A 27,573-nucleotide genomic window follows, 5' to 3' on the forward strand; every position below is an offset into this window, starting at 1 on the left:
GCCCGCGGTTCGGGCGGCTCCGGCTCGAGGTCGAGCTCTGTTGCTGCTCTCGCCCTCGGGGCTGCATCGTCCTCCCGCTTGGCCGGCTCACAGGGCCGCGCGCGACTCGTTCAGCTGCAGCCCCGCTGCCGGCGCCCGGGGCGCTGCCGCGGCCGTGAGCCGACGAGTCCGTAAGGGCGGCGGGGCCGCGGGGTCGGGGCGCGGCGCGCGGGCGCAGGTCTATGTCGCGGGCGGCGGCGGCGGCGGCGGCCGCGCAGGGACGATGCGCGAGTACAAAGTGGTGGTGCTGGGCTCGGGCGGGGTAGGCAAATCCGCCCTGACCGTGCAGTTCGTGACCGGCACCTTCATTGAGAAATACGACCCCACCATCGAGGACTTCTACCGCAAGGAGATCGAGGTGGACTCGTCGCCTTCGGTGCTGGAGATCCTGGACACCGCGGGCACCGAGCAGTTCGCGTCCATGCGGGACCTGTACATCAAGAACGGCCAGGGCTTCATCCTGGTCTACAGCTTGGTCAACCAGCAGAGCTTCCAGGACATCAAGCCCATGCGGGACCAGATCATCCGCGTGAAGCGGTGAGCAGAGCGGGGCACACGGGGCTCAGTGGCTGCGGCGATCCCGGTCCTTGGCTCGTCCGGGCTACACCACCTCCTCCAGGGGCTCAGATTTGCGGGCTTTGTTTCACAAGTAAAATTGGGCATCCTGTTAACCCTCAGCCCAGCCCTTTGTCTCTAGGACGTTGGTAGCGCTTCTTCGAGACCCCAGAGAGAACAAAGTTTCAAACTTGCAAGGAAAGAAGGGATGAGTAGGTGGGCGCTAGGGAAAGGGGAGCTGTCTAGGCACGCCTGTGGAGAGTGAGCGCGCGCTTAAATACACCCTTAAGAGGTTTGACAGCCGAAATTTGCACATACATATCTTGTGACAGTGTCAATACTAGTTAAGGGGACCTTTCTCGTTGCGGAAAAGATTAAATGTTGCTAGGAGGTTGGCAGAAATGGATTAGTGCAAAACTTTAAAGACACATTGGCAAATAACTTGAAGACCACACAAACATTCAGTAGACTTGGCATATAGAAACATGCTTGTGACATTTACGCGGAGAGCGTGCAGATTCAGTTCTCTTTCTCTCCTAAAAAAAAAAAGCTAGCCTCCTCATTCCCCCCCCCCCCCCAAAAAAAAAAAGAACAGGGAAGGAGGCTATTCTTGGAAAACAAACAGAAGTTTAGTCTGAGCTCTGGCTTGTGTATCAGCTAATTTAAAGTTAATGCAAAAAAAAAAAAAAAAAAAAAAAAAAAGAAGCAGCAGCAGCAGACAAGCTTTTTCCTGATACAGTGTTCAAAGAATGCATTTTTGCATGTGGCTGGTGACCTGAATGCTTTTAGTGTTTGTTCTCTCCTAAGTTGATGCTATGCATTTTCCCCTTAACCTTTTAAATACTGAAAGTCTAACATGTTACTACAGAATTCTGGCAGCATTTTCTAGTTCTTCTTTACTGATAATGCTCCTCTCTGGTCCTTATTAACTAATACTACTGACAGTCTTCCAGGATTATTCTACCTGTAGCTACATTTGAAGTCACCATTGAAGGTTTAGGTAGAAACAATCACACTTATCCGTCATTTGGGGTTTATACACTTCAGAGCTCAGAGCAAGTTATTTGTATTCAGGGAGTACTTAAAAATTCCTTCCAAGTGGTGGGTTTTTAACCCTGTACAGAGGTCAGAGGAAATGCCCTCTCCTCAGTGCCTGCTCCAGCCAGACTAGTAATTTCTGTATTCCCGAATTAAATTCCAAATCACAAAGCAGTGGCTATGATTATGATCTTTTCCCAAAGTTGGTGACACTGGTAGCCTTAGCTTCTCTAGTGTTATTTTTTAGAAATGTGTTTCCTTGTGTGGTACACACATGTGGGTATGTGAATACGTTTGTCTCTAAGTTGTTTACAGATAATGATGTACGTGCTCCAGCTGTCCCACCTTCACACCCAGTTCATGCCCACATGTCTGTGCAGGAGCCAGCATGCTAAGATCCCCAGTGTCATGGGCCACATCATGTCATAGTTTCTGTTGGCTTCATGTAGCTCACGTTTCTCAGTTATAATGATGGGCCAGTTTATTTACTGGACCAGTCCGTTGGCATCTCACCCCGGACAACAGCCTGAGATTGGGAATCTATTCACCCAGAGTTACCAGTGGCAGCTCTTGATGTAAGAAGAGCAGTGATGAGCTGAGTTGAGTTGAGCAACGTTTTCCTGTGGGGTAAATGTTGTGTCATGAGAGCCTCTCTGGACCCACTTCCTTTTTTTTTTTTTAATTTTTGAGACAGGTTCTCTATGTTGGCCTGGCTGTCCTGGAACTCACCATTCATACCAGGCTGACCTCAAATCCATGGAGATTCTCCTGCCTCTGCCATGGGGCACTGAGATTAAATTGTCCGTGTCCAGCTTGGGCCCCTACTTCTATGTCCTGTTTTCTGTACCTCACCCTAACTAATTTCATCATTTGCCTTCCGGGTCCAGGAGAGCTGTAGGTTATTCACACTGCACAGCAGTGTATAAGGCGTACTCAAACCTGGCGCGGGGGCACTTAACTCCTTTCAAGATAAAGCACGGTTTTTATGTTAGTGCATTTTCTACTCTTTGGGGGACCAGTTCCTTAACTACTCAGTTGCTATAGGAAGTATTCAGTAATTCCATCTTCTGCTCATTGTGTGCCAGCTGTCTGCTTTACATATGACATACAAGACCTTTGGGGGGTTAGTTATAGTGCCATAGTGCAGTTGGCATAACTGAAATGCTACGGCTTGATAACTCACCCAGTTACTGATAAAGAGAATTTTTAAGATCTCTGAGTCCATGTAGCCTCTTCTACACAGGTGTATCTTTTAGCTAATAATACATTTCTTCAACCAGCTAACTCTAAAGTATTATCACTTTAATATGCCACTCAGTATTAAACTTATTCAGCTCCTGTACTTTCCTATGCTGTATCTTCCAAGTCTGTTAGGACTAAACATTATTGCCGTAGGTACCATAGTAGAGTTCATAGCTTTTAGATGTTTGTGGTTTAGGGAAATACTTGCTTATTTTATAGGCCTGAGTTTCCTTTTCTGTGAAAGGGAAAATAGCATCCCCTCCCAGTGTCACGAGGGTGACATGCTGCCATGTGTACATGGGTGCCCATGTGGTCGTTGATGCGCAGAACAGGGCGAAAGTCCTTTCTGTCACTCTTCAGGTTTGTCCCTCTGACCTCCATTGGTTTTATCCGTGACATATCATTGCAGCCTTAGAGGAAATAGTTCATATTTGTAATTGTGGTTTAAAATTCCTTGCCTGTTACAAAGAGTGCTATGTAAGAGCAATGTAAATTAGCCTTAGGAAAATATTTTGTTGGTTTAGTGGAGTAGCTTCCCTTATGGGGAGATCTTATGGGGGGAAAGGCAGGGAAATGAACGTGTAACACAGCTCCATAAATGGAGCTTCTCACTGTATTGATATGGTCTAGAATATCTCATTTTTTAAAAATATTAAAATGGACCCTTATCTCTTTTTGAGTTAGGTGTGTGTACACACATGCATCCTTGTGTGTGCAGTCATGCAGAGGCCAAAGGCTGGCATGTCTCCTTCATTTGCTCTGAACCTCATTTTGTTTTAAAACATTTTCATTATTATGTTTGTGTGTGGAGGCCATGGCACATGAACGGTGATACACATGTGAAGGTCAGAGGGCAACTTGACTGTCCCCCCTGCTTTGGGTTCCGGTAGGCAGACTTATGTGGCAGGCACCTCTGCCCACTGAGCCATTGCCTTAGTCACTAGTCTATTGTGAAGAGACACCATGACAGAGGCAACTATAAAAGAAAGCATTTACTGTGGACTTGCTCACTGCTTCAGACACGTATCCATTATCATCATAATGGAGAGAATGGTGACAGGCAGGGCACTGGAGAAATAGATGACAGCTACAACCGCAAACATCACAGGCAGAGAGAGACAGCCAGGACCTGGCATGGGCTTTGAAAACCTCAAAGCCCAGTGACACACTTCCTCCAACAAGGCCACACCTCCTAATCCTTCTGATCCTTTCAAACAGTGCCACTCCCTGGTGACTAAGCATTCCAATCCATGAGCCTGTTGGGTCGTTCTGTTCAAACCACCACAGCTCCCCCTTTTTTTTTTTAAAGATGTATGAATGTATGCCTACAAATATAGATGTGTACCACACATGTATACCATGGAGGTGAGAAGAGGGTAAGAGGCCTCCAGGGAACTGTAGTCACAGTACGATGCCGTGTTGGTGCTGGGACTGAAACCCAGTTGTTCTATAAGTGCTCTTAACCTCTGACCCCTTTCAAGCCTGCTACCTTAGTTTCTAAGACAGAGTGTCTCACTGAGCCTGGATCTTGACAATTTGGTGGACAGCAAGCTCGGGGTCCTCCCATTTCTGCCTTCTCAGGTACTGGTTAGTAGCTGTGTGCTGCTGAGGATTTTATTAGGCTTGAGGGTTCTGAGCTCAGGTCCTGATGCATAGATGGCAAGTATTTCTCCATTCCTGTTCCCCCTGCCTCCCTCTCCCTCTCTCCCTCTCCCTCTCTCTCCCTCCCTCCACTCTTCCTCTCTCCCTTTCTTTCATGCACACACACACACACAATATACATACACTTGCACGACACACACACAAACAGAAGACTTCAAAGTCAAGTGACGAATCTAAAAATGGCTTTTGTGTAAATCATATGCCACTTTTCCTCCTCCTCCCCTTCTTCTTCCTCCCCCTCCTCTTCCTCTTCTTCCTCTTCCTCCTCCTCCCCCCTCCTCTTCCTCTCTTCCTCTTCCTCCTCCCCCCTCCTCTTCCTCTCTTCCTCTCTTCCTCTTCTTCCTCTTCCCCTCCCCCCTCCTCTTCCTCTCTTCCTCTTCTTCCTCCTCTTCCTCCTCCTCCCCCTCCTCTTCCTCTCTTCCTCTCTTCCTCTTCCTCCTCCTCCCTTCCTCTTCCTCTCTTCCTCTTCTTCCTCCTCTTCCTCCTCCTCCACCTCTTCCTCCTCTTCCTCCTCCTCTTCTTTTTCCTCTTTTTGCTTGACTTTAGATCACACAGAAAACAAACGATGAGCACTTATATTTTAACAAATGAAAAATTCGCACTGATTGCATTATTTCACCTTCTTACCTGTTTCAGGATTAGTGGCGGTCCTGACTTGAACTTGAACTTGGAACCTACTACTGTTCTAGGTCTGTATCTTAGGGTAAGGCGCGTAGACTCTGAGCATGACCTTTGAGTGCACATGCTCAGGTCCCCCACTGGCCGTGCAGATGCACCTCCCCACCAGCATCCCCGCTTGCTTTTAGTTAAAAACCTCTCTCTCTGGCTTCTCCTGCCTTGGAACCTGTTGTCTTTTTGTACAATTAGTTTTTACCCATTTCTTCACCCCGGCTTGAAAGATTTCTCCAGCATAGAAAAGCCCTTTTTTTTTCCTCTTACCAAACTGAATGAATTCCTTTAACTAACCTCACATCTGGCTCCCCCTCAGCCACACAACAGCCTGGAGGCTGGCACCCTGTTCCTCTCGTCCTGTTGTAGTGTAGTTGCACATGTTTTGCTGGGATGGTTTGCAAGCATTCTCACTGACTCAATGCCTAGGTGGCGGCCTGAGACCAACAGCCCACAGGAAACAACAACAATACAGCAACAGAGTAATCTTCGGAGAGGAAAGCACTTGGACTCAGTTTCCCCAGGCATTTTAGTGTTTCGAGTTGATTTTGGAGATGGAGGAGATGCTTTCTGCAAGAGTGCTTCCAGTCAGGCCAACAAGGAAGAGGTCAGAGGTCAGGCGAACACAGTAAAGTCAGAGAAAATGTCCTCTGGCTGGAGGAAATGGCATGGGGAGTGCACAGGGTAGATTCTGGGTGTTAAAGAGACCAGGACAGCTAAACTAGAGACTTACACAGACCTGGGGGAGGTAACAGATTTTAAAACTTAAAGACAGAAGGTTAGTTAGATCAATTATAGAAATAGCAACAGAGATGAGATGGTAGATGGTGTAATGGTGATGGGAGACTCAGCAGTCTTGAGCAGTGCGACTTAGTGTCTGTATGATATCTAAAGACTGAGCTAGCATGCTGACTAGAGAAAGACAGGGGTAAGGTTGTCCAGAATTCAGTCATCAAGGAGTGGGAGAGGGAAAGGTCAAAGGTGCTCTTCACTTTTGAAGATGGGTGAGTGAGATTAGAGCAGAGTAACAGAAAGTGCTGTTTCAGCCCAGATGACAATCGTTCAAATAGCTGCATCTGATAATTAAAATATTTGAAAAGGCCTTGAAGGTCTGGTTCCATATGAATGTCTGAACTCAGCGTCATCTGCAGAACTCAGACTGAGACTAGCTGACACCCACTGTGTAGAGCACAAGTGAGTAGATGTGGCTGGGAATAGGATTTGGAATCAAATGCTTATAGTCAAGGACAGAGCTGGGAGTCACAGGGCAAACAATGAAGGCCGCACACAGTGTGCTAAGCTACAGGCCACTAAGACTGGGGACAGGCTTCAAGTCTTAGAAACCAACACTGAATCCAAAGCACTGAATCCAAGGCTCCCCAGGTAAAGAGCCTAATGGTTGTGAGTCACTTTTTAAAATGAATGACTCTGTGTCGTGAAAAGTTGGTGACTAAATCCTGTCAGTCAAACATTGAAGAGTTAAACGTAGGAAAAGATTAATGGGAAATGTTGATCTGCTTAAACAGAAAACCCAAGATCAAGAACTGTAAGGAATGTGGTTAAGGATCTGGTGGCGCAGGCCGGTAGGATTTGCTGAAGGAGGCAGAGGCAGGAGGATCTGGAGTTCGAGGCCAGCCTGGGATACACATTTTTCCAGGGCTATACAGAGAAACCCTGTCTCACCCCCCCCCCAAAAAAAACAAAAACAACAAAAAAAAAAAACAACAGGAGTGGTGGTGCACGCCTTTAATCCCAGCACTCAGGAGGCAGAGGCAGGCGGATTTCTGAGTTCGAGGCCAGCCTGGTCTACAGAGTGAGTTCCAGGACAGCCAGGGCTACACAGAGAAACCCTGTCTGGGGGGGGGGGACATTAGCATTAAACACCTCAGCAATATGAAAGAACTCAGCTGCTACCTACAGAAATGAGGAGAGAGCATTGAGTTCCATATCAATCACTGGAGGAACTCGGGAATTACAAATGTAACACACTTTAACTCAGGAGTTACAAATGTAACACACTTTAACTCGGGAGTTACAAATGTAACACACTTTAAAACACTTCTCCGACAGCTTGCTCTTTGAAAGCTCAGTTCTCATTGATCTTTTTTGTCTGGAGTTCCCCACACACCGGTAGACCATCATCACAGTCATCACAGTGCCCGGCCCAAGCTGTCCATCGCCCCCTTCATTCTCTTGAGTCATTAGTTTTTGTGTGCTGGAAATACTTAAGGTGTATCTTCTTGGCAGGTCTTTATGTGCCTGACACTTGCTGTATTCCCTTTGCAGGACTCAAAGCATTGCGTAACAAACGTTAGTTTAAGATGGTTTTGCTCTCTGAGTTCCAGAGGTGTTTGTTGGTTGGTTGCTTTTCTCTTTCTTCTTGAGGGGGAAACTTGGGTTTTGGTTTTTTTTTTTGTTTTTTTTTTTTGAATTGTAAAATTATAACATAATATCACTATTATGATACAATAGTTTTCTTGGCTCTCCTAGGATTGGATTCTTTAAACTTAATTAACAAGGAAGATCAGAGGAACTGGTAAAAATATTTGAAAATAACCCAACCAGCAGGAGAGCTGGCAGTGTGGCAGACTTACTTGCTAACATTTGTTAGTGGTGATAACACTTGGATGATTTAATGGCCATGGGAGCCTCTAGGAGGTTACGTAAGGCACATTAAAGCGAAGGATAGTTCATATTTATGCATATTTCTAAGCAAGGACTGTTGGACAAACAAAATGCACATTATACTTGATCTTTGAGATGATGATGGTGATGGTGGTGATGCTGCTGCTGCACAGCTTTTCTGTAGTCAGCACAGATCTTGTACCCTAGCGAGGAAAGTGTAGGTCCACTCTAGGGTTTACAGTGGTGTTGTGACTCCTCTGTAACTATGGTTCTCTAGCCTTACCTACTTTTTTCTTGTGTGTTTATTGTTTTCCAGGCTAATGGTGTAAAGTTATAAATAATTTTTAATCGGTTAGGAAAACTAATAGAGTTTGACTGTAAGAACACCAGACTTTACAACAAGACTTAAAACTTACAGATAGGGAGGAAGTACAGGCTGATGCTTGCTGTACAGGCCACACTCGGTCCCAGCATCCACTGGAAAAGCCCGGTGCACACGCTTATCCACCTTCCTCTTCCTCCCAAATGCTGAGATTAAAGGTGTGTGCCACCATGCCCTACCTTTTAATGGAATTTTTTGTAGTCCACAGGAACATATAATATTGTATGTACATAAAATGCAAACATATATGTAAAATTTAAAGAAATCGGAAATATTTGAGAACAGTCGCTATAATCTTATAATGGTACATGGTGAATCCTAAATTGCTTAACTTTGTTCTTTTAAAAGATGGACATCTCTTTGGAAATGGAAGGCCCAATAAGCCAACAGTGTCACTTTTATTCCAGTGGTGTGGCCGCTCTTGTAGGAAGCAAACAGCCTGAATGTTTAAAGTTAATTTTATCAATCACCTATATGCTCCTCCCTAACCCTTGCCAGGTGTACCCCCGTTCTTACACACTCAACTTTGTGTCCTTTGTTTTTTAAAACAAAACAAAACAAAAACCCAATCTTTTGAAAGCACTCTGCGCTGCCCGAATGTTCTGGGATGTGTGCTTTTCCACTGGAGCATGGTTAACTTAGAGGGATCTGTCATGGAACTCCTGGTGACTGTTAGCTGCCAGGAGGAGAAGCGTGTCTGGTGCGCATGTCTCAGATAAGAGGTATTCAGCCTGTGGTGATGGGGGAACTTTGTCCACACCTACATGTCATGGCTGGGACATGGGAGGGTCTGCTGTGCTGGTTCAGGAAACCCGTGAAGACAGGTAAAAAGGCCGCAGTTGCTGATAATATCAAATCACTTAGTAAAACCACCCAGGGGGAGCATTGTAAGCCTCTGCTTGACACACTGACTTTAACGAGTTCCTTCCTATACTCACTGTCACCTCCGAAGTTAATAATTCAGAGTGGAAATTCTGTATCTTATTAATTATTCATTACACATTAATATTTTCTTCTTTACCTGAAGTCTTTATGGTTCAATAAGTGAAATATTAGTGTTTTCCCCCGTAATTGGTCATATATTTTATTATAGATCTAGATATGCTCATCTTCCAGTTTTCAGTGAATGCCTCAAATATCCTATACAATTCTCAAATATGACATTTTTGATTGTGCATAGTGATCAGACCTTCTCATCTATGTGTCAGTGAGTGTTGCTGACAGTGAGTGTTGCTGCGGTTGAAGGTGAACTTCAGCTCTTATTGGCAATTTAATTTCCACATCTGTAACATGGGTATGATAAATAACTAAAGAAGTAGTGAACACAAAATGGTTCTTTACATAACAACCCCAAAGTACCAATAAAAAAGTTTCAAGGAAAATCACAGAAAGCAGGCTGAGACCCAGGCCTCTGTTTCTGGGGAACCATCTAGGTTCCCATGGAGCTGCCACGGTGCCGGGCCTGTTCCTCTGCCTCAGCCCTCACAAGCTGTGCCCTGAGACTTAGGTTGTAGGCCTTCCGCGCTCTGAGTTCTGGGTCTTTGCCTGCCCCTTGCAAGCTTGACTCTGCTGACAAGGACTTTTTAGCTGGGAAGAAATTGTAGTGGTCTTTACTATATGTGTTTTAATTTTAAAAATTATATATAAAAACCATCAGCATAGAATATTAGTGTTTACTAAGTAACATTTTTCTTCTTGAGAAGTTGGAGATGATAGTAGATCTTTTCATGAATGCCAAAAGCTTTAACACTCTGTGGCTGGTTATATATAGTAAAGTGTTGACAGATTTTTCTTAATAAACCAATTCCAGAAAAAGTTTTATCTGACTTTGTATAAAAACCATCACTGTCAACATCAAATAATATGGCTTAAGCCCCCCGATTTGCATAGCATTGCCCTGGGCATTATGCAGAATAAATACAGTGTACTATCTTTAGCTAATGTGCCAAAATGTGCTGTCAGTGAATATATATCTGACAGCTCTAACTTACACCGAAATACAGCCTTTAAAACACTTGACTTTTAAGTTGGGAAATATCTTCCACCAGAAACATTGCTTTTCTCAGGCCACCTTTCTTGGTGAATGTTTTGCTCATCTAACTCATTAAAGGTAAAAAAAAAATTGTCTATAGGAGCAATAATTATATATTTACATTGGGAAATGCCTTAGTCCGTTGGAGCTGCTATAACAAAATACCCCAGCCTGGGTGACTTCTGAGCAATGGAAATATATTGCCCACAGTCTGGAGGCTAGAAAAAAAAAAATCTAAAATCAAGGTGCCAGAATATTCAGTGTCTGGTGAGGACCTGCTCGTAGATGGCTCCTCTTCACACAAATGCATGAAACTGGAAGAGAAAAATGGAATGTCTCTCAGGCCTTTTCTAATGTTGCTAACATAGCATCTCCTGGGGGCAGCCGCTCACCTGGTAAAGCCCTCATATCTTCATTCTCATTGTGGAGACGACGTTAGGCTCAACATTCCGAGCACAGTGCGTGGTCACTATAGTTTCATCTCCTTAACCAAGAAAAAATGTCCTTCTCCTCCTGGTGACCCCTGTTCTCTCTCACCATTCACTTTTCCGGCTTTGGGAACCAACAGTCTAAGCCAGCTTAAGCCATCAGTAAGCCTGGTTAGTAAACTTAAGGGCTGGATGTCCGTTGTTAAGACCTGTAGTTACATATATGCATATCTGAAGGCTAGCTAGAGTCACAAGCATACATACATGAGAACCCTTAACTGACAAAGGGTGTATGTGCATGAAAGCCAGCTAGAAAATGACCCAGACTTCCAGTTTGTAGTTTTGTTTTGTTTTAAGGAGCCAGGGCTGAGAGAATTCTCAGTGACTTCCATTCAGCCTTTGCATGGTAACGTTGATATGGAAGGCATGGCCCTGGTAGTCTGGCACTGACTACCAGAGTTGGAGGTCTGTTTGTGGCCTTATTCCAGAAGTGTTTGTGAGGAGCCCCTGCAGTGCTGAGCTGCTGCTAGAAGGGCTGTGCTAGGGGAGCCTCCAGCTGGATTCCTGGGCTGAGCAATCCCATCCTCTAGCAGCATCACCCCAACAGCAGCCAGCGTGCTGGTGTCTCCGTCCCAGACAGATCAGTACCTCAGTAGCAACAGGCAGACTGTCTGTTTCCGAGGCTACCCAAGCACACGCACCATCTGGTGAAAGGAATGACTTAGGAAGGAGGTTTCTTCCACTGCTCTCAGCAGCACATCCTTTTTCACAGTCTGTGGCTTCCAACAGACCCTTTGAATAAGTGCTGTTGCGTGGCTCTGTCCCTTTCCCCACAGGCGACCACATCTCATTCCCTGGATCCTTGAGGCTTATGTCTATGCGCTGCACATTCCTCTCCATCTCAGAAGCATCCCACTGTCCAATGTCTGGGATGCAACTCACAATCTTCTGGGCTCCTCCAAGGGCTTGGGTCACTTCTCCAGCCATGCCCTTTGTAGCACACACATTGTCTTCTAGGCTCCAGCTGCTTGTACTCCACTGCTGCTGCTGTTCTTGGTAGTCATCTCATTGTACTGGCTTCTCCAAAATGCTGCTGTCTTCCACTGTAACTTGGCTTTAACAATAGCCTCTCATAGGCTCTCTTCATGATGCCACGCCTCAACTCCTTTGCATGATCCCTTCTGTCCTGGGCCATCAATTGCAACTGAGGCTGCACCTTCACCAATGGCCTTCCATGGCCTCTCACAGTGCCGAGCCTCAGCTGCTCTGCATGACCCTTTCATGCCTTCAAAACCAGTACCACCTGGGTGACTCTTACACAGTACCAAGTCCTACTGTAGCATGAGGTACAACCTTGGTTATCTCTGGAACACAGCCTCTGTGCTCTCAAAAAACACTTTTCAGAAGATGTCACCTCAATGATGCTGGTCTCCTCTTCTTTTTTTTTTTTTTTTTTTTTTTTTCGAGACAGGGTTTCTCTGTGTAGCCCTGGCTGTCCTGGAACTCAGTTTGTAGACCAGGCTGGTCTTGAACTCAGAAATCCACCTGCCTCTGCCTCCCAAGTGCTGGGATTAAAGGCGTGCACCACCACGCCCGGCTGCTGGTCTCTTCTTAATCACCACTAATTTCTTAGCTCCAGCTAACCAGCATCAATAGTCCCAGTAATGCAAAGGTTTTACTTTAGTAGTTCTGGTATCTTGTTAATCACAGATGACTCTTCAGCCCAAGCTAACCAGAACCACAGAATCTTCACAATCCAAAATAGCAATGGCCCTGAAAGAGTCTTTAATTTTCCCTCTGAAATTTCACAAGCCAGGCCTCCATCTTCTGCACTGTTCTCAACATTATCTTCCAAGCTCATACACAATATCCCACAGAGCTCTTAACACTGAATGGATCTTCTAGCCCAAAGTTCCAGAGTCCTTCCACAGTCCTCCCCAAAACATCGTCAGCTCACAGGAATACCCCACTATTCTGGTACCAATTTGTCTTAGGGTTTCTATTCCTGCACAAACATCATGACCAAGAAGCAGTTGGGGAGGAAAGGGTTTATTCATCTTACACTTCCACATTGCTGTTTATCACCAAGGGAAGTCAGGACTGGAGCTCAAGCAGGTCAGGAAGCAGGAGCTGATCCAGAGACCATGGTGGGATGTTACTTACTGGCTTGCTTCCCTGGCTTGCTCATCCTGCTCTCTTATAGAACCAAGACTACCAGCCCAGAGATGGCACCACCCACAAGGGGACCTCCCCCTTTGACCACTAATTGAGAAAATGCCTTACAGCTGGATCTCGTGGAGGCATTTCTGCAACTGAAGCTCCTTTCTCTGTGATAACTCCAGCCTGTGTCAAGTTGACCCAAAACAAGCCGGTACACACACCTAGAAAGACTGTATGCTTACATTGTCCCAGTGACATGTCTGTCACTTGAGGCAGCATGAACCTCTTGAGGAAACTTCTTTTATATATATATATATATATATATATATATATATATATAATTACATATTTTCCTCAATTACATTTCCAATGCTATTCCAAAAGTCCCCCATACCCTCCCCTACCCACCCATTCCCACTTTTTGGCCCTGGCGTTCCCCTGTACTGGGGCATATAAAGTTTGCGTGTCCAATGGGCCTCTCTTTTCAGTGATGGCCGACTAGGCCATCTTTTGATACATATGCAGCTAGAGTCAAGAGCTCCGGGGTACTGGTTAGTTCATAATGTTGTTGCACCTACAGGGTTGCAGATCTCTTTAGCTCCTTGGGTACTTTCTCTAGCTCATCCATTGGGGGCCCTGTGATCCATCCAATAGCTGACTGTGAGCATCCACTTCTGTGTTTGCTAGGCCCTGGCCTAGTCTCACAAGAGACAGCTATATCAGGGTCCTTTCAGCAAACGCTTGCTAGTGTATGCAATGGTGTCATCGTTTGGAGGCTAATTATTGAATGGATCCCTGGATATGGCAGTCTCTAGATGGTCCATCCTTTTGTCTCATCTCCAAACTTTGTCTCTGTAACTCCTTCCATGGGTGATTGTTTCCAATTCTAAGAAGGGGCAAAGTGTCCACACTTTGGTCTTCGTTCTTCTTCAGTTTCATGTGTTTTACAAATTGTCTCTTATATCTCGGGTATACTAAGTTTCTGGGCTAATATCCACTTATCAGTGAGTACATATCATTTGAGTTCTTTTGTGATTGTGTTACCTCACTCAGGATGATGCCCTCCAGGTCCAACCATTTGCCTAGGAATTTCATAAATTCATTCTTTTTAATAGCTGAGTAGTACTCCATTGTGTAAATGTACCACATTTTTTTTTTTATCCATTCCTCTGTTGAGGGGCATCTGGGTTCTTTCCAGCTTCTGGCTATTATAAATAAGGCGATACCCATCACCTCACTGTTATTCTCTTGGTATCCATAAGCATCCGGTAGCGGGCGGTCAAAGCTATGGCCCAGACAGTGCCGCTGGCCATGGCTGTTGTTGGACAACGCCCACTGGTGTATGGCAGGTTAAGACTTTAGTGGCTGCTAATATTGTGCAGAGCTGGGGAGTTTCTTCTCTTCTTCCGTGTCCCGATTGTCTTACCACGGCATCAGAGACGTGCTTCGTACCCTGTGACCGCAGTGTGTGGTGAGAAAGAGATGCATTGATAAGGAAAAAATACTTGTTTGTAAAAGAAGCTAGATCGTCCGCTTACGTGGATTAGAGGGAATATTGTCTCTTATTTTTTAACTCCTTTCCGTGGCAATTAATGACGTTTGGACTAAATAGTTAGATTTGGTCACACTTGGGCCAAGCAGTGTAATCCAGAGACAGGAGGGAAGATACTTAGCAACTGAGTGGGTATGTTTTCATAGCTCTGTCACTCCAGGTAAGATTCTAGAGCTCTCTTGCTAGCAAATGGTTTGAAGGAACCTAAAGATGAATAGCTAGCATCCCTGTAGAATTTTACAGCAGCCATACTTGACGGGGTAATCCGTGTGCATCGCTGAGCGCAGAGTCTGGCGTAAGCCAAGTCCTCTGCAGATGCTGGTTGTTAGTAACGCCTCTTACTCTCGTCACCATCGACATTATACATTAATATTTCTGTCTCACAGGCTGAGAGCCCTGGTTCCAGAAGGACAGGCAGCATATCCAAAAACAAACAGCCTTTGCGGTCCTCTGAATCCAAGCCCATGTCTCTGCCTTGTGCCCTCTGTCCTGGTTTCAGCCTGTGGCCACCCTTGACTATAGCCTTTATTCCAGGCTCTGTGGAGCCACCAGACATTGCTATGGGACAGTCGGGATGGGGAGTGGACCATAAAAGCAGTGTTTTAATTTCCATGGAATTGGCATAGAGGGGGTGAGAAATAGTTGAGGCCCGGTAGAGACTGGAGCTCAGGAGTGAGCTGTATTAGAAATGGAGGGGTTTGAGCATATGAAAATAGCAAGGTGCATTTTCTCCCAGCCAGTAACCTCTGCTCAGCCTGTCCCCGTAACCACTGCTCCTCTCAGACAGCTGTTACAGACCCTCATCTGGGTCTCTGATGAAGGTCAGAGACCTTCCACCCGCCGAGCCCTGAGTGGTCTCTTGTAACTCTCTGAGTCTGGTTTTCACGTGTGTGTTGGCTCGTCGCTGTCGTGTATTGGGCAGTTGTCCTTCTCTGCTTGCTACCATAAGGGCCTCACCCTGGCAGTGTGGTGCAGTGATCAGACCCACCTCCCCCTTCACTTGCGATTTTCTTCTTTTCCCATTGTTCCCCCGTTACTTTTGCTACTTCAGAACTAAAGTTCTGTTTTCGTAACCTGAGCAGTCAGTCGGTGTCATGACAGTGGCTCCGGACTACCTAGTGTGGTTTGTATGACTGTTTCCATTTCTGTCAGAGCCTTTGTTTTATAAAAATCTTTGTTTTGTTGAAATCTGGCATTTATGCTTGTTTGATTTCTGGGTGTTTTGAGGTAAGATCTTGGTCTAGCCCAGGCTGACCTTGAACTCATGGTAGTCCTCTTACCTCAGCCTCCCCAGGGCTAAGGTTAAAGTCATGAGCTGCCATATCTTGTGGCTATTTTAGCTTTAAATTTTTCTCGGTGGTGGTGGGGGAGGGTATCTATTGATTAATTATTTAGAGGAAAGAAAGAAATATATTTGTCTTTTCATGAGAACTGATGTGTTCTCTCAGACACGCACTCCGTTGCTCGTCATTCCTGATGCCTTAGCTCTTCATAGTTTCAAGCACCTTTAAGCCCACCTCATTTAGGGGTAACTTTAACAAAATTATTTATTTCTGACACGGGGTGCTGAGAAGGTATGCACTCTGGTATAACGGAGACACGATTGCTCACGCAGCTCCCATTCATACAGCTGTCAGTCTGGTCATCCAAGAGTCGGCCTGCCTTTAACCGTAGATCTCAAACCTAACCTTCGCTTAAAGGTGAAATGCGTGTGTTATGTTTCAGCGCCGTGTCTGACTCTGGCCTACTGCTGTGGCCTACCTCATTGTGGGTCTCTGTGTGTGTTTGTGTATGTCTGAGAGGTGTGTCTGTATATGTGTGTGTGATATGTCTGTGTGTCTGTGTCTGAGTGTATATGTGTGTATGGTGTGTGTGTGTGTGTGTGTTTCTTTTAGCAGAGTCAACCAGTTTGATTCCCACTCAGTTCTGATGACAAGGCTTCAGGCTTGTACTTGAAAATACCTCCTCACAGATCCACATTCCTGGAATGAATTGTCTTTATTTCTAATGATAAAGGGCCAGATTGAATGCAATCATAGCTACATTTTATAAATTTTTTTTGTGAGACAGGGTTTCTCTGTGTAGCCCTGGGTGCCCTAGAACTCACTTTGTAGCCTGCTTCTGCCTCCTGAGTGCTGGGATTAAAGGTGTGCGCCACCGCCGCCCAGTTTACATTCCCCCCTTTAATGTGGGTTTTGAAATGCTGCAGCATCTTGGGTCTCCTAAAGATTTGTGGTGCACTTTGGAGATGTGATCGTGAAGGAAACTTCCAGAAGTATTGTCATTTTCATGTCCAGGGTCATGCTGTTCTCTAATGTTGGCCTTCCCTATTCGAGGATAGAAATTCAGTGGCACTGATTGGCAGGATTCAGCTAAGTAACAGACCTGCTGACCAACCTAACTGTGCATGTTATATTACTGGAACACGATTCCCCACGTCCGTGTGTCCTCAGTATATCCTGAAGGTTTCTCTGCTATCCTGATTGAATGAGCACTTGTTTAATTATGTTACCAATTTCCTTACTTCAGTCTATTTTTTTACTGAGGTAGACTTTGATGCAGTAGAGTAGACACTCCTAACCCTAAGATCCGTAGCTGGATGCAGTGCCGAGGACTCACAGCCCCTCCCGCATGCACTTCTCTTCACTGCACCCAGCGTCTCTGGGTTCCTGGGAACTTGCATGGGATATGCTGTAATTTATTGAAATTGAGAACTCCATAATATTAAGCAAAAACGAACTACTAAATGGTTTGATCTCTTCATATAAAAATGTATTCTTCTGTTAATATACATGAGACTCCTTCCACACCCTGCAGACCACAGAGCCTGTGCTCCTGGCCAGAAGTAAAGTGTTTCTCTCAGAGTTTTAGCTCTGCACAGGATTCTCACAGAACGACTAGATAAAAAGAGACGGGAAGAACTGGAAACCTCCCACTCCCTTTGGCCCCCTTCCTGATTCTGTTAGTTAGAAAAACAGTGGAGTATTTGTTTCCTGTATCTTGTTGCACTTTTCCTGGGCGTTTGTTACCTTGGCCTTGCACATGGTGCTGGGGTGGCTTTTTAATGCATGGAAAATGCCTGTGAGTTTCTTTCCATCATCACTTGGGCCACCCTAACAGAACTGGAAGGTTCGATGTCAACCCTCGTAATCTCTGTGAGAAAGCTGACATTTACATAAGTTGCATGGAGCCCCTGACAGCTCTAAACACACTCTTAGTGTCATCTTGTTTAGCTTACATTACGCTTCTCACTGGACAAGTTCAGTGTCCACTCAGACCCTGGAGGGAGTCAAAGCAAAGGCGTGACAGAGAGAAGCCGTTAGAATGATGCGAATGACGTAGGCAGCTGAGAACTAACAAGTTTAGAGGAAGTGTGCACCCTTGCTCAGCCCTACCCTTCTCCCCAGCTCAGTGCTAGACAGGGGATGGCGCCAGGCCTGGAGGTGGCTATATTCTTAGCATTCAGCACTGTGAGTGCTGTATAAATTCCTGCTGTCCAGTGGAGATTCTGTGTGCAGCCACACAGCAGTTTGATGAACTCACCAATGGGTTTTGCTAATTCAAAGGCTTTAAAAGGAAAAGAAAAGAACATGCATAGGGGTTTTAAAAATATACATTTTATATACCTTTTGGTGCAGAAATCACACTTAAAAGGACATTCATCAGATTGCTGGTTATGTTTGCCCAAAAGCGGCACTAATGATAATAAGAGTAAATTATGGTGTGGTTTTAGGAGCTACATACATACATACATACATAAATGTTATATATGTGGATATATGCATATCATATCTATGCATCAGTCTATAAAATGTTATACTGTTTGGCCATCATGATATGCTGTAATTTATTGAAATTGAGAACTCCATAATATTAAGCAAAAACGAACTACTAAATGGTTTGATCTCTTCATATAAAAATGTATTCTTCTGTTAATATACATGAGTAGAAGTCTGGAAGTTTATATACTAAAATAGTTATGGAGCTCATTCTCACAAGGGAGATTAAGAGTCTCAGTCCCTCCCCCTCCCCCTCCCCCTCCCCCTCTCCCCCTCTCCCTCTATTCTTCCCCCTCTTCTTTCTCTCCTCCTCCCCACTCCTTCTCTCCCTTTCCCCCTCCCTCTCCTCCTCCTTCCCTCCCTCCCTATCTCCCTCCCTTCCTCCTATTTAAATATTGGTGGGAATTTGTTTGGTTTTTGTTTGTCTGTTTAAATATTGATGCATTGTTTGATTTGAGCAAAGACTTGAGGAAGAAAACCTGTTTCCATTTTGCAAAAGAAAGAGTTCCTTCCCTCAAGCTAGGGCCTGTGAAGGGGAAGGATGCAGACATCACAGGTCTCAAGCTAGGGCCTGTGAAGGGGAAGGATGCAGACATCACAGGTCTCAAGCTAGCTAGGGCCTGTGAAGGGGAAGGATGCAGGCATCACAGGTCTGCACACAGCAAACGTTTAAACTCTTGAATTCTTAACACTAACTTTTAACGAACAGACAGAAGGACATAGCCAGCTGCCCATAGCATGAATTCTGTGTCATGGAAAGTGTTCAGAACACTGCAGAGACATCTGGCAAAAGTGGCCACAGAGTGGTTGACACATTTGAGTATTGCTCTTTGCCTCAAGCCCTTTTAAGAGAGGAGATTTTAACACTGGGGAGAAAATTGAACAAGGGAACTAAGAAAAGCCTTTCTAGTTCTCTTCCAAACTCAAAGAGAATTCTATTCCAACCAGCTTATGAGCAAGAAGAGCCTGACGAAAAACCCCTGTGAGACACGCCCTCCTCTTAAGTGCTAAGTATGATATCCTCAAAAGGAGGCTAGTGGGACTGACTGCATAGATCTTGCTACCGTTTACCCTGATGAGCTAGTGAAGACAAGAGAGCCTTGATTTTAGACTTGCTGCATGTGAGGTCATAGATGGTAGGCATAGGGTGCCATTTGGGATCAGTGTCACCGATGAGTCTGCTGGTGCCTGACATCTCTGAAGCTCAGAGTCCCTCTGCAGACTTCATGTATGTGATCTCACAGATTCAGACTCAGTAGCTCTGGAACAGGACCCAGGAATCAGTACCTAGATTCTTACGTTGTTTTAATAACTAGCCAAGCTTAGACATTCCCAGAGTAAAGTGTACATAAACACGCGTATTGGGACAGTTATGAAGCAGCACCAGTCTATTGATAAGTACAGTCAGTGCTTCCAAGCTATTGATATTTACAGAACAGCCGCATTGAGAAGCCCATCAGCGTTGTACAGCTAAGCGATGTTTTGTGCAATCCATTAAGCACAGCTGCTTAAAAGAGCTAGTTTTATTTATTCATACATTATATAATCACACCCACGAATATAACAAAAGCATGTAAATTCATGTTAATAAGACAAATGTTTTCCACAGTCTACAAACAAACTAATGGGCCACCTTCTGATCCCTTCTATGGCGTCTCCTTCACAACGAAAGTTAATGGTGGTTCATAAATAGAGTAATTTTGGAATTTGGCACTCTCAACTTCTTCCCAAATGATATCCGTTGAAAAAGGAGAAATGAAGAAAATCACGGGGCTGCTATGAGAATCAAACATGAGAGGATTTGCTATCACGTACTCACAGAGTATGCATCCCTCCTAAATAATAACACCAGCTTGCCTACGTCCTGTGTCTGATGAAGTCACTTCCAGCACCCCGCCTGTCCCCAGTTCTGTTTCTCAGGTAACCTGTATTGGGAGGCCGAGGAGGCATGGAAGGGGTCGCACAGGTGGATCCCAAAAGCCATTTGCTATTCCTTGAACTGACGGGCGCATACCTACAAGCTCTTGACACCGACGTCATATCTCACTCGGGAGTTACCCACCCCCCCATACTTCCGTGGCAGATTCCTTATCCCTTCACTTAACGTTGTATGACACCTCCCCAGTGAAGCCTGTGATGTCCTCCACTCCTAACACGCTCTCTGGCCTGCCTCTTCTGTCTCTAATAAACCCTAATGTACTTACCTTTATTGCTAATACCCATTTCCTCAGCTGGGCTATAGTCAGCATGAGGGCCGATGTCTTTGTTGTTTCCTGTGTATCCTAGGTGGGCATAGCAGTATGTAGGATGTAGTAGGCTCTTAGAAAATAAATATGTTGGTGGATGACAGAGTCTATGATCCAAAGTCCTATTGCCGATCTCCCACTGTTCTGCTACTGCCTCACAGTGGGCCTTTGCTCAGTGCAGCCCATGGTTCCCACAGAGTCAGAGCATCCCACACACTGTGTGCAGAAGTATTGCTCCTCGGCTCTTGGTGCATCCTTCCTACTGCTGTGAGTCAGAATGCACTGACAGTAACTGCTCCAGACTCTGGTCCCACAGGATTGGCTCCACCCAGCCCTCAGTGTGCAGTTTGATATCTCTTCTAAAGACCAGCCTGCTGTATGTTCTCACCACGGTGCCGGACACTCAGCCAATAAGTGTTGATTGTGGGTTGGGCCACCATGTCTGATGTGATTTTTAACTTTCAGGTGTAAGAGAGCTTTAGATGTAGTCTAACAAACAGGCACTTGAAAGACTGTAACATATTAAGTTCACATGACTAGCTAAGTGGATTCTGAGGCTAAAGTCTTGGTCTGGTTTGGGAGTTGTGTGCTGTGCTTCGTCAACATAGGGCTTTCCCTCCTTCCATGTCTTCTCCTCCGAGTCCCAGGAGATCCAGGTTCCTCCAGGTCTTTCCTTCCTGTGTAGGACTCTTCCTGTCATCCCAGCCCCTCCCGCTAGTGTTAGCATCTTCTGTAAGGCCCGGTGTTCTGAGATTACATCTCTTGCTTGTCCTGTCAGGCAGTGCGGGGCTGATTCATGCTATGCTTTAGACCCCTCTCTCTTTCTAGTTCCACCTCACAGCCCTGATCCCTTGGCCCAGCTCGTTTCTCCTCCGCAGATCTCTCCATCTCTTGCTGATTTCTGATTTCCTAACACTCTGTCTTTTGGCAAGCCATGTTCTTACATAAGTGGTGATGGCAGGAGGGGGTGGGTCCTGTTCTGTGCTGTCTGATCTGAATTCCTGTATTGTCTCCTCTGGCTTTGAAAGCATCTTTGCTGCATTAAGTGGGAGCGGGTACCCCAGCTCCATTTTACCAACTGAGATCAGACACAGATATCAGGAAACGCTGTGCTCAGCCTTGCAGGGGTGAAAGCCAAGCCTCCATCCACAGCCTAGTGTATGATACTCCCACTGTCCCAAACTCGAGTGTTAACAGAGAGACAAAGTCTGTCATGACCCATCTGATGTTTGGAAATGGATAAGGGGTTGTTGTTGATGATTTGTTTTGTTTTGTTCTTAAGATTTCGATCTGTTTGTCAGGTTTCTTGATCAGGTTGTTAATCTGCATTTCTCTAGCATCCTTAATATCCTGGTGGCCAAAAAGACCGCTGTCCGTTCAGTCAGTAGGGGTAGACAGGTTCTCAGATGACGACATTTCCCCCCCCCATCACTGCATGTGACTAAAAGCTATTGGACCTGTGTTTGTAATGCTGAACAGTGCCAGGAGCTCGGCTGACAACCTGGTCAAGGAGACCTGTTGATTGTAGGCTGGCCACCATCTCTTGGAACTTTAGCCTCCAGACTGAAGAGCACTTATAGCAGCTAACTGGTGGTAACTTGATACTCTTGCAGATTTTGAAAAGTCCTCCTGTTCCAATAGAACCTGTCTATTTCAACTAAAAGTATGTCTCTCTTAATATAAAATATTGCAACAGTATTGTATTTAAGCTTAAGAATATTCTTTAAGATACTTTTCTTTGACCTAATAGTAGAAAGTGATTTGCTTATTTGTTTGTTTGTTTGAGATCAAGCTGAGACTGGCCACCAATTCACTCTGTAGCTGAGGGTGACCTTGAACTCCTGATCTTCCTGCCTCCATCTCCTAAGTGCTTAGATTATAGATGTGGGCCACCAGGCCCAGCATTAAAAAGCAATGTCTCAGCACTTAACATTCTCAATGAGTATAGTTAACGGACTGAAGTTAGGTCTTAACTCCAACTCCATAAATGTCATTTGTCACCATTTGTAAATTGCTTCATTAACAAGCAAGACATGTCATCTTGTGCTCTGTTGGCATGTGTGCCCCCAGACTGGAAGGGGAGAACAGCCACATCCTTGAGTGTAGGACAGATCAGAAGCTGACGCTGATATGGGTGGCAGTGTCAGCTCACTGCCAGGCTGCTCATTTCCCCAGGTGCAAGCTGGCAATGGGTCTGTGTCCTGCAGCTCCATCACCCATACCCTCTCTGCCCCCAGAGGCCAGCGAGTACACAAAAGTGTGTGCAAGAGAGCCCTGAATGAAAGGATGCAAAGGCCTCACGTCATGTGTGGCAGCCACAGGGACACCTAGGTGCCTCCGGAGCAGATCAGAGCTGCCTGCGGTCCCCAGAAGAAACAGAACGATGCGGTCCGCGTTCTAAACCCGCCCTGATACAGTCCCACTCCTCTATCCTTATACACACGTTGGTGTGTTCTTGCCTGGGCCTGCATTTGTGGATTCTGGAGGACAAGCTCGCACATCCTCCTGAGGGCCGCCATCCGCTTCTGAAGCAGGGCCTCTCATTGGCCTGTTGTCCATGAGTTAAGATAGATGGGCTGGCCAGTGAGCCACAGAAAGCCTCCCCCCAGTGCCACCTCAGAGCTGAAATGAAAAGCGTGTGCAACTGTGCCTGGCTCTTTGCTGTGGGGTCTGGCGGTTAGATCTGGGGTCTTAAGCCTACAGCAGGCACTGTACCAACCGAGCTGCCTCCAGCCCTCTGGCTTTGAGAGTCAGGTCTGGTCCCAGACTCAGTCATACCCCAGCCTGACTCCTTTCTGCTGGAACTACTGATGCAAGCACCACACTGGGTGTTCCCACTTACCTTCCAGTCCTCTGTTTTGCTGCCTGGAATAGACAGACCCCCATGGTGGCATCAGTTCTCTTGCCAAAGGAAAGCTTAAGTGTCCATTCGGGATATGCTTGGCTTTAGGGTAAGTCGGGAGAGCCATCTTGACAGGACAATGAAATTGCACAGCTCTTATGTGGGGGAGCCTACCCACTATCCCATTTCCTAAATGTGCTGTAGTTTAATCCTTAAACTGTAAAAAAAAAATCAAGAACTTTTCCTTTCAGCTGGCTGATTCCATGTGGAACAGGGTGGGCTTTGGTTTGATGCTTTTCCTCGAATTCCACTACAGTTTCAGCTTTCTTTTTGTTGTTGGTGGTGTTGATGTTGTTGTTGTTGGTGGTGGTGTTGATGTTGTTGTTGTTGTTGGTGGTGGTGGTGTTGCTTTGTGTTCAGGAGCTATTTAGAACACGATTTGTTTTGTATTCTTATAGAATATAGTAAAATTGTTACTGGTAACAATTCTGTTACCAGTAAAGCTAACGATTGCATGACAGGCTGAGATTTTGAGTTCGCATCTCATGGAACAGACGACATTTAAATTAAGAGAAGTCAGTCTGAGATGCTGAGAGAAATTCCCCAAGTATATCTGAAAAGGGCACATAATTGGTTTTAAAGGATCCATAATTGATTAATTGAAAACATCACTTGAAAAGCCAATTTATGGTCCCTTCTGAGAGCAGTTTCAGAATGCTCTAGGTAAACACCAAGCCAACTGGTGCAAGTAACTTTTCATGTGGCTAAAGAGGTTGCTAATTCATACCACATTAGAGAAAGAGAGAGAAACTCTGTCCCCCCTGCTTACTAACTGCTGCAATCCCTGTGTGTCTTTTCAGGTATGAGAAGGTTCCAGTCATCCTGGTCGGGAACAAAGTGGACCTGGAGAGTGAGAGAGAAGTGTCCTCCAACGAAGGCCGCGCCTTGGCTGAGGAGTGGGGCTGCCCCTTTATGGAGACTTCTGCTAAGAGCAAAACAATGGTGGATGAGCTCTTTGCTGAAATTGTGAGGCAGATGAACTATGCAGCTCAGCCTGACAAAGATGACCCATGCTGTTCTGCCTGTAACATACAATAGCATCCGAACATGGCTGCCCCGGACAGGATTCGCCTAGGCTCGTAGGCAGCAGTAACCTTGTCTACTGTGCTGCAGTTTGTAGGATGGGTGGTGTGTGAGTCCACGGTGCACTGCAACCTTCAGGCCGGATGGCCAGCTGATGCCTCTGAGTACCTGTGGGTTCCGTGACTACAGCCTCCACTTCTGTCCTCAGTCCTTGTACATCTGCAACCTGAAGGCCCCACCGCCAAGCTACAGGGTGACCTCATTTGACATGATGATGGCATTGCCATTGAGGTGACAGAAGCCACTGTTGTGTAAACTAAAAATAATCATGAGAGAGAAACCAGAATTCCTATGATCACTAACAATTAAAATATTTTGTTGTCTTAAAAAAAAAATAAAAGGAGAAATATTTTCCTACAAGAGTACTGAAGTCAGCTTCTAGCCAGTGTATTCCGTCCAGTAAAACAGCATTGCAGGGAGACTCTGATCAGCTGACACGTTTCTAGTTTTCAAATTGATGCCTAATCGTCGAGGTTATCCTAATTCGTGACATGTCAGTCCTCAATAGAGTAAAAGTCAGAACAAGGCTGTGTGAAGACCCAGTCTGGCTTTAGAATTTGTTGAATCACCTGCTCTGCCACAGAAAATAGTCTCTCATAGGGGTTTATGAAAATTGAGTCACACGCCCACCCTCTGTTAACGGAGAGGGGATGGTCTTTATTTACTGAACAAGACAGAAGCAGCTGAGACGGAGAGCCAGCCTTACTAACGAGCCTCGTAGCCGATTAACCATCACAGAAGGAAAATGAAGCCATGTTACACCCACACGCTCCCGTTTGCAGACACCCCACAGGACAGTACAGACATTTGGCTTTGTGTGTGTGTGTATGTGTCTGTGTGTGTGTGTGTGTTTGTGAAAGCAGCCTTTAAGGGCCACGGTTGCAATGGGACCCTTGGCTCACCTGCTTTGGAAATCCAGTCTGCTGTATCACAGCTTTATTATAGGCATTTAAAACAAAAGTAAAAAGCAGATTGAACAGCCTATGAAAAAATTTGGGCTTAAAAGTAGAGTATAAATTATTTTAGCGAGGGAAGGAAGCTTTTCATGTGTGCATTCCACCCTGATGGCCGAAGTGGCTGGCACACACTGCCTGAGTGAGTCTTCTGTTTCGAAAGGGTGCTTAAGCTCTGGCATTTTTGGCCATGAAGTGTTTTATCATTTGCATGAGTAATGGCACAGGAAAAAAAAAATTTCAGTTCAGGAGTTTCAGGAGCGTGGAAGGGTTCTTTCTTCTCACCTCCCTTAGTGGCATAAGTGCTGGTGATCCTGCCCTCTGAAGATCAGTGTGGCCTTCAGAACCGCAGTGTCACTGAGCCTGGAAGCACTTAGGGCCTTTGCCTTCTCAGGCTCCACAGTCTCGTGCAAGTAACCGCTTAGTCTCATGTGTACCAGAAAGAAGAGTGTGTTTGTGTGTGCATGTGTGTTTATTGTTCCTAAGAATTTGGCACAATTCAGGCTATCGCCTCGACTGAGAATCTATACTGCAGAACATAATGTATAAGCAAGCAGTTTTTAAATTATTAGTCTCTTACAAGCCATTGGAATCTCCCCCACCCCAAGTATTTAGTAGCTGGCTTTAAGTTTACAAGATAGGGGGACAAGGTCAATGGTGTTTGTCATATGTGAGAAAAAGTAAATAAATAATGTGGGTAAAACCAGGTTGTGGGTGTTAGAGAGTCTTAGAAAATTCATGATCTTCAGTGCCATTTCCTCCACTTAGGAAGGACAAAAATGTCCATTTTATAGGACAAAAAGTCCTAACAGTTTTCTTGAAACAAAGTCTTTTATGTAAAAGTTGATTTTTGACTCAGACATATCGAAAAATTGAACTAAAGAAGTATGTTTCATCTGCTGAAGTAGAAATATTCGTGTGAGACCTCTGAGGCCTCTAACTTGTCCGACTTACTCTAATGTTTAGAATCTCATAATGAACAGCAATTGATGATACTGTGTATTAGACGGGGCTGTACAGATCCCACAGCCTCACGTCACAGTGGAAAGGGTGTGAAGCCTGAGAAAGCCGGGCAAGGTGTGAAGTGTGAGCTTTGCCAGGCATCTGGGCAGGCTCTTCCTAAGGCCCAGTGTTTACACCAGCCCTTCATAGTGCCTGGGCATCACTTCCCCAGGCCAAATTTTGCCACACCCTCTCCCTGTTCCTCTGGTGCAAGTCTGACTGACGGTTGTGCATGATGTTGCTGAGATGGGGATAAAAACCCAAGGACAGGAAAAGGACACTTGTCAGCACATGAAATGGCAGGGCGCAAAGGAGAGCCGGCCCATTGATATTTCTTTAAAAGCCCAATGCACCTAGCAACCAGATAAATGAAAGTTCGTTCTAACATGCCTTAAAAATATGGTTTGACCCCAAAGACCCATTATTCTTTAGCTATTACTTAGTTTGCTTTGCTTTGTTTTTTTACTTTTCACACAGAGCCAGGTTTTTGTTTTGTTTTAGGTTTATTTCTTTTATGGTGTAACTTGCGGTTCTTTTTAAGCTGTGGCAGCGGCGGTAACCAACGCCTTTGTGCTCCTCAGCTTCCACAGGACAAGCCAGCATGTGCTGGGAAGCCTTCTAGGTGTTTCCGTACACCGTGAGAGGTGCTTTGAAGCTCCCACCCTTTGCTTTGTAGAATTAGGGCTTGCCCGTGCACTCCAGTTGCCACTCTCTGGGGTAGAACTACTGATGCTTGCCTGCTTTTTGTGTCGCCTGTGGACGGCTGTGGTGCACCGTCCAGTGTGAGTGTTGCTGCTGGTGACTGTGAAGGTGTGTTGTCCTCCACTGCTGTTGGGTTGCTTAGTTGCTTAGTTTCTTCATCAGTAGTCCCCCTCCCCCGTTAGCACTGGCTCAGCTTTAACTGTGTCCTCAGCCAATCAGATGTTGAAGACCATGGGGGTCCTCTTGTTTAATTTGTCCTCGTGTATCTATTAAACCTTGATCAGGGTTTCTAGAACGGCTGCAGTAGATTTTGAAAACAGACTTACTGTTATTGATTGAGGTTCCCCAGAGATCCAGTTCACAGTTAATTGTTGGACTCTAATACAACTGACCATTGAAAAATGAACAACAGCTTATTGTTTTGTAACAGTGTCGGGTGAGCCCTGACATTTCAATTGAAACATGAATTGTCATTATAACTCAATGCAAATTCAACAGTTGTATTTGGAGTTAAATTATTTT

At 45.4% G+C, this 27,573-nt stretch overlaps 1 protein-coding gene across 1 annotated transcript; it reads left to right on the forward strand.

Annotated features, from left to right (window-relative positions):
* On the forward strand, positions 1–27,573 carry Rap2a (RAP2A, member of RAS oncogene family). Its single transcript, XM_021181731.3, has 2 exons — positions 1–576; positions 24,112–27,573. The coding sequence occupies exons 1-2, from the start codon at positions 263–265 to the stop codon at positions 24,347–24,349; spliced, it is 552 nt and encodes a 183-aa protein (XP_021037390.1). The 5' UTR covers positions 1–262; the 3' UTR covers positions 24,350–27,573.

This window comes from Mus caroli, unplaced genomic scaffold (genome assembly GCF_978045245.1).
Source record: "Mus caroli unplaced genomic scaffold, Mus_caroli_1 scaffold_12, whole genome shotgun sequence".
In the NCBI taxonomy this organism is placed as follows: Eukaryota; Metazoa; Chordata; class Mammalia; order Rodentia; family Muridae; genus Mus; species Mus caroli.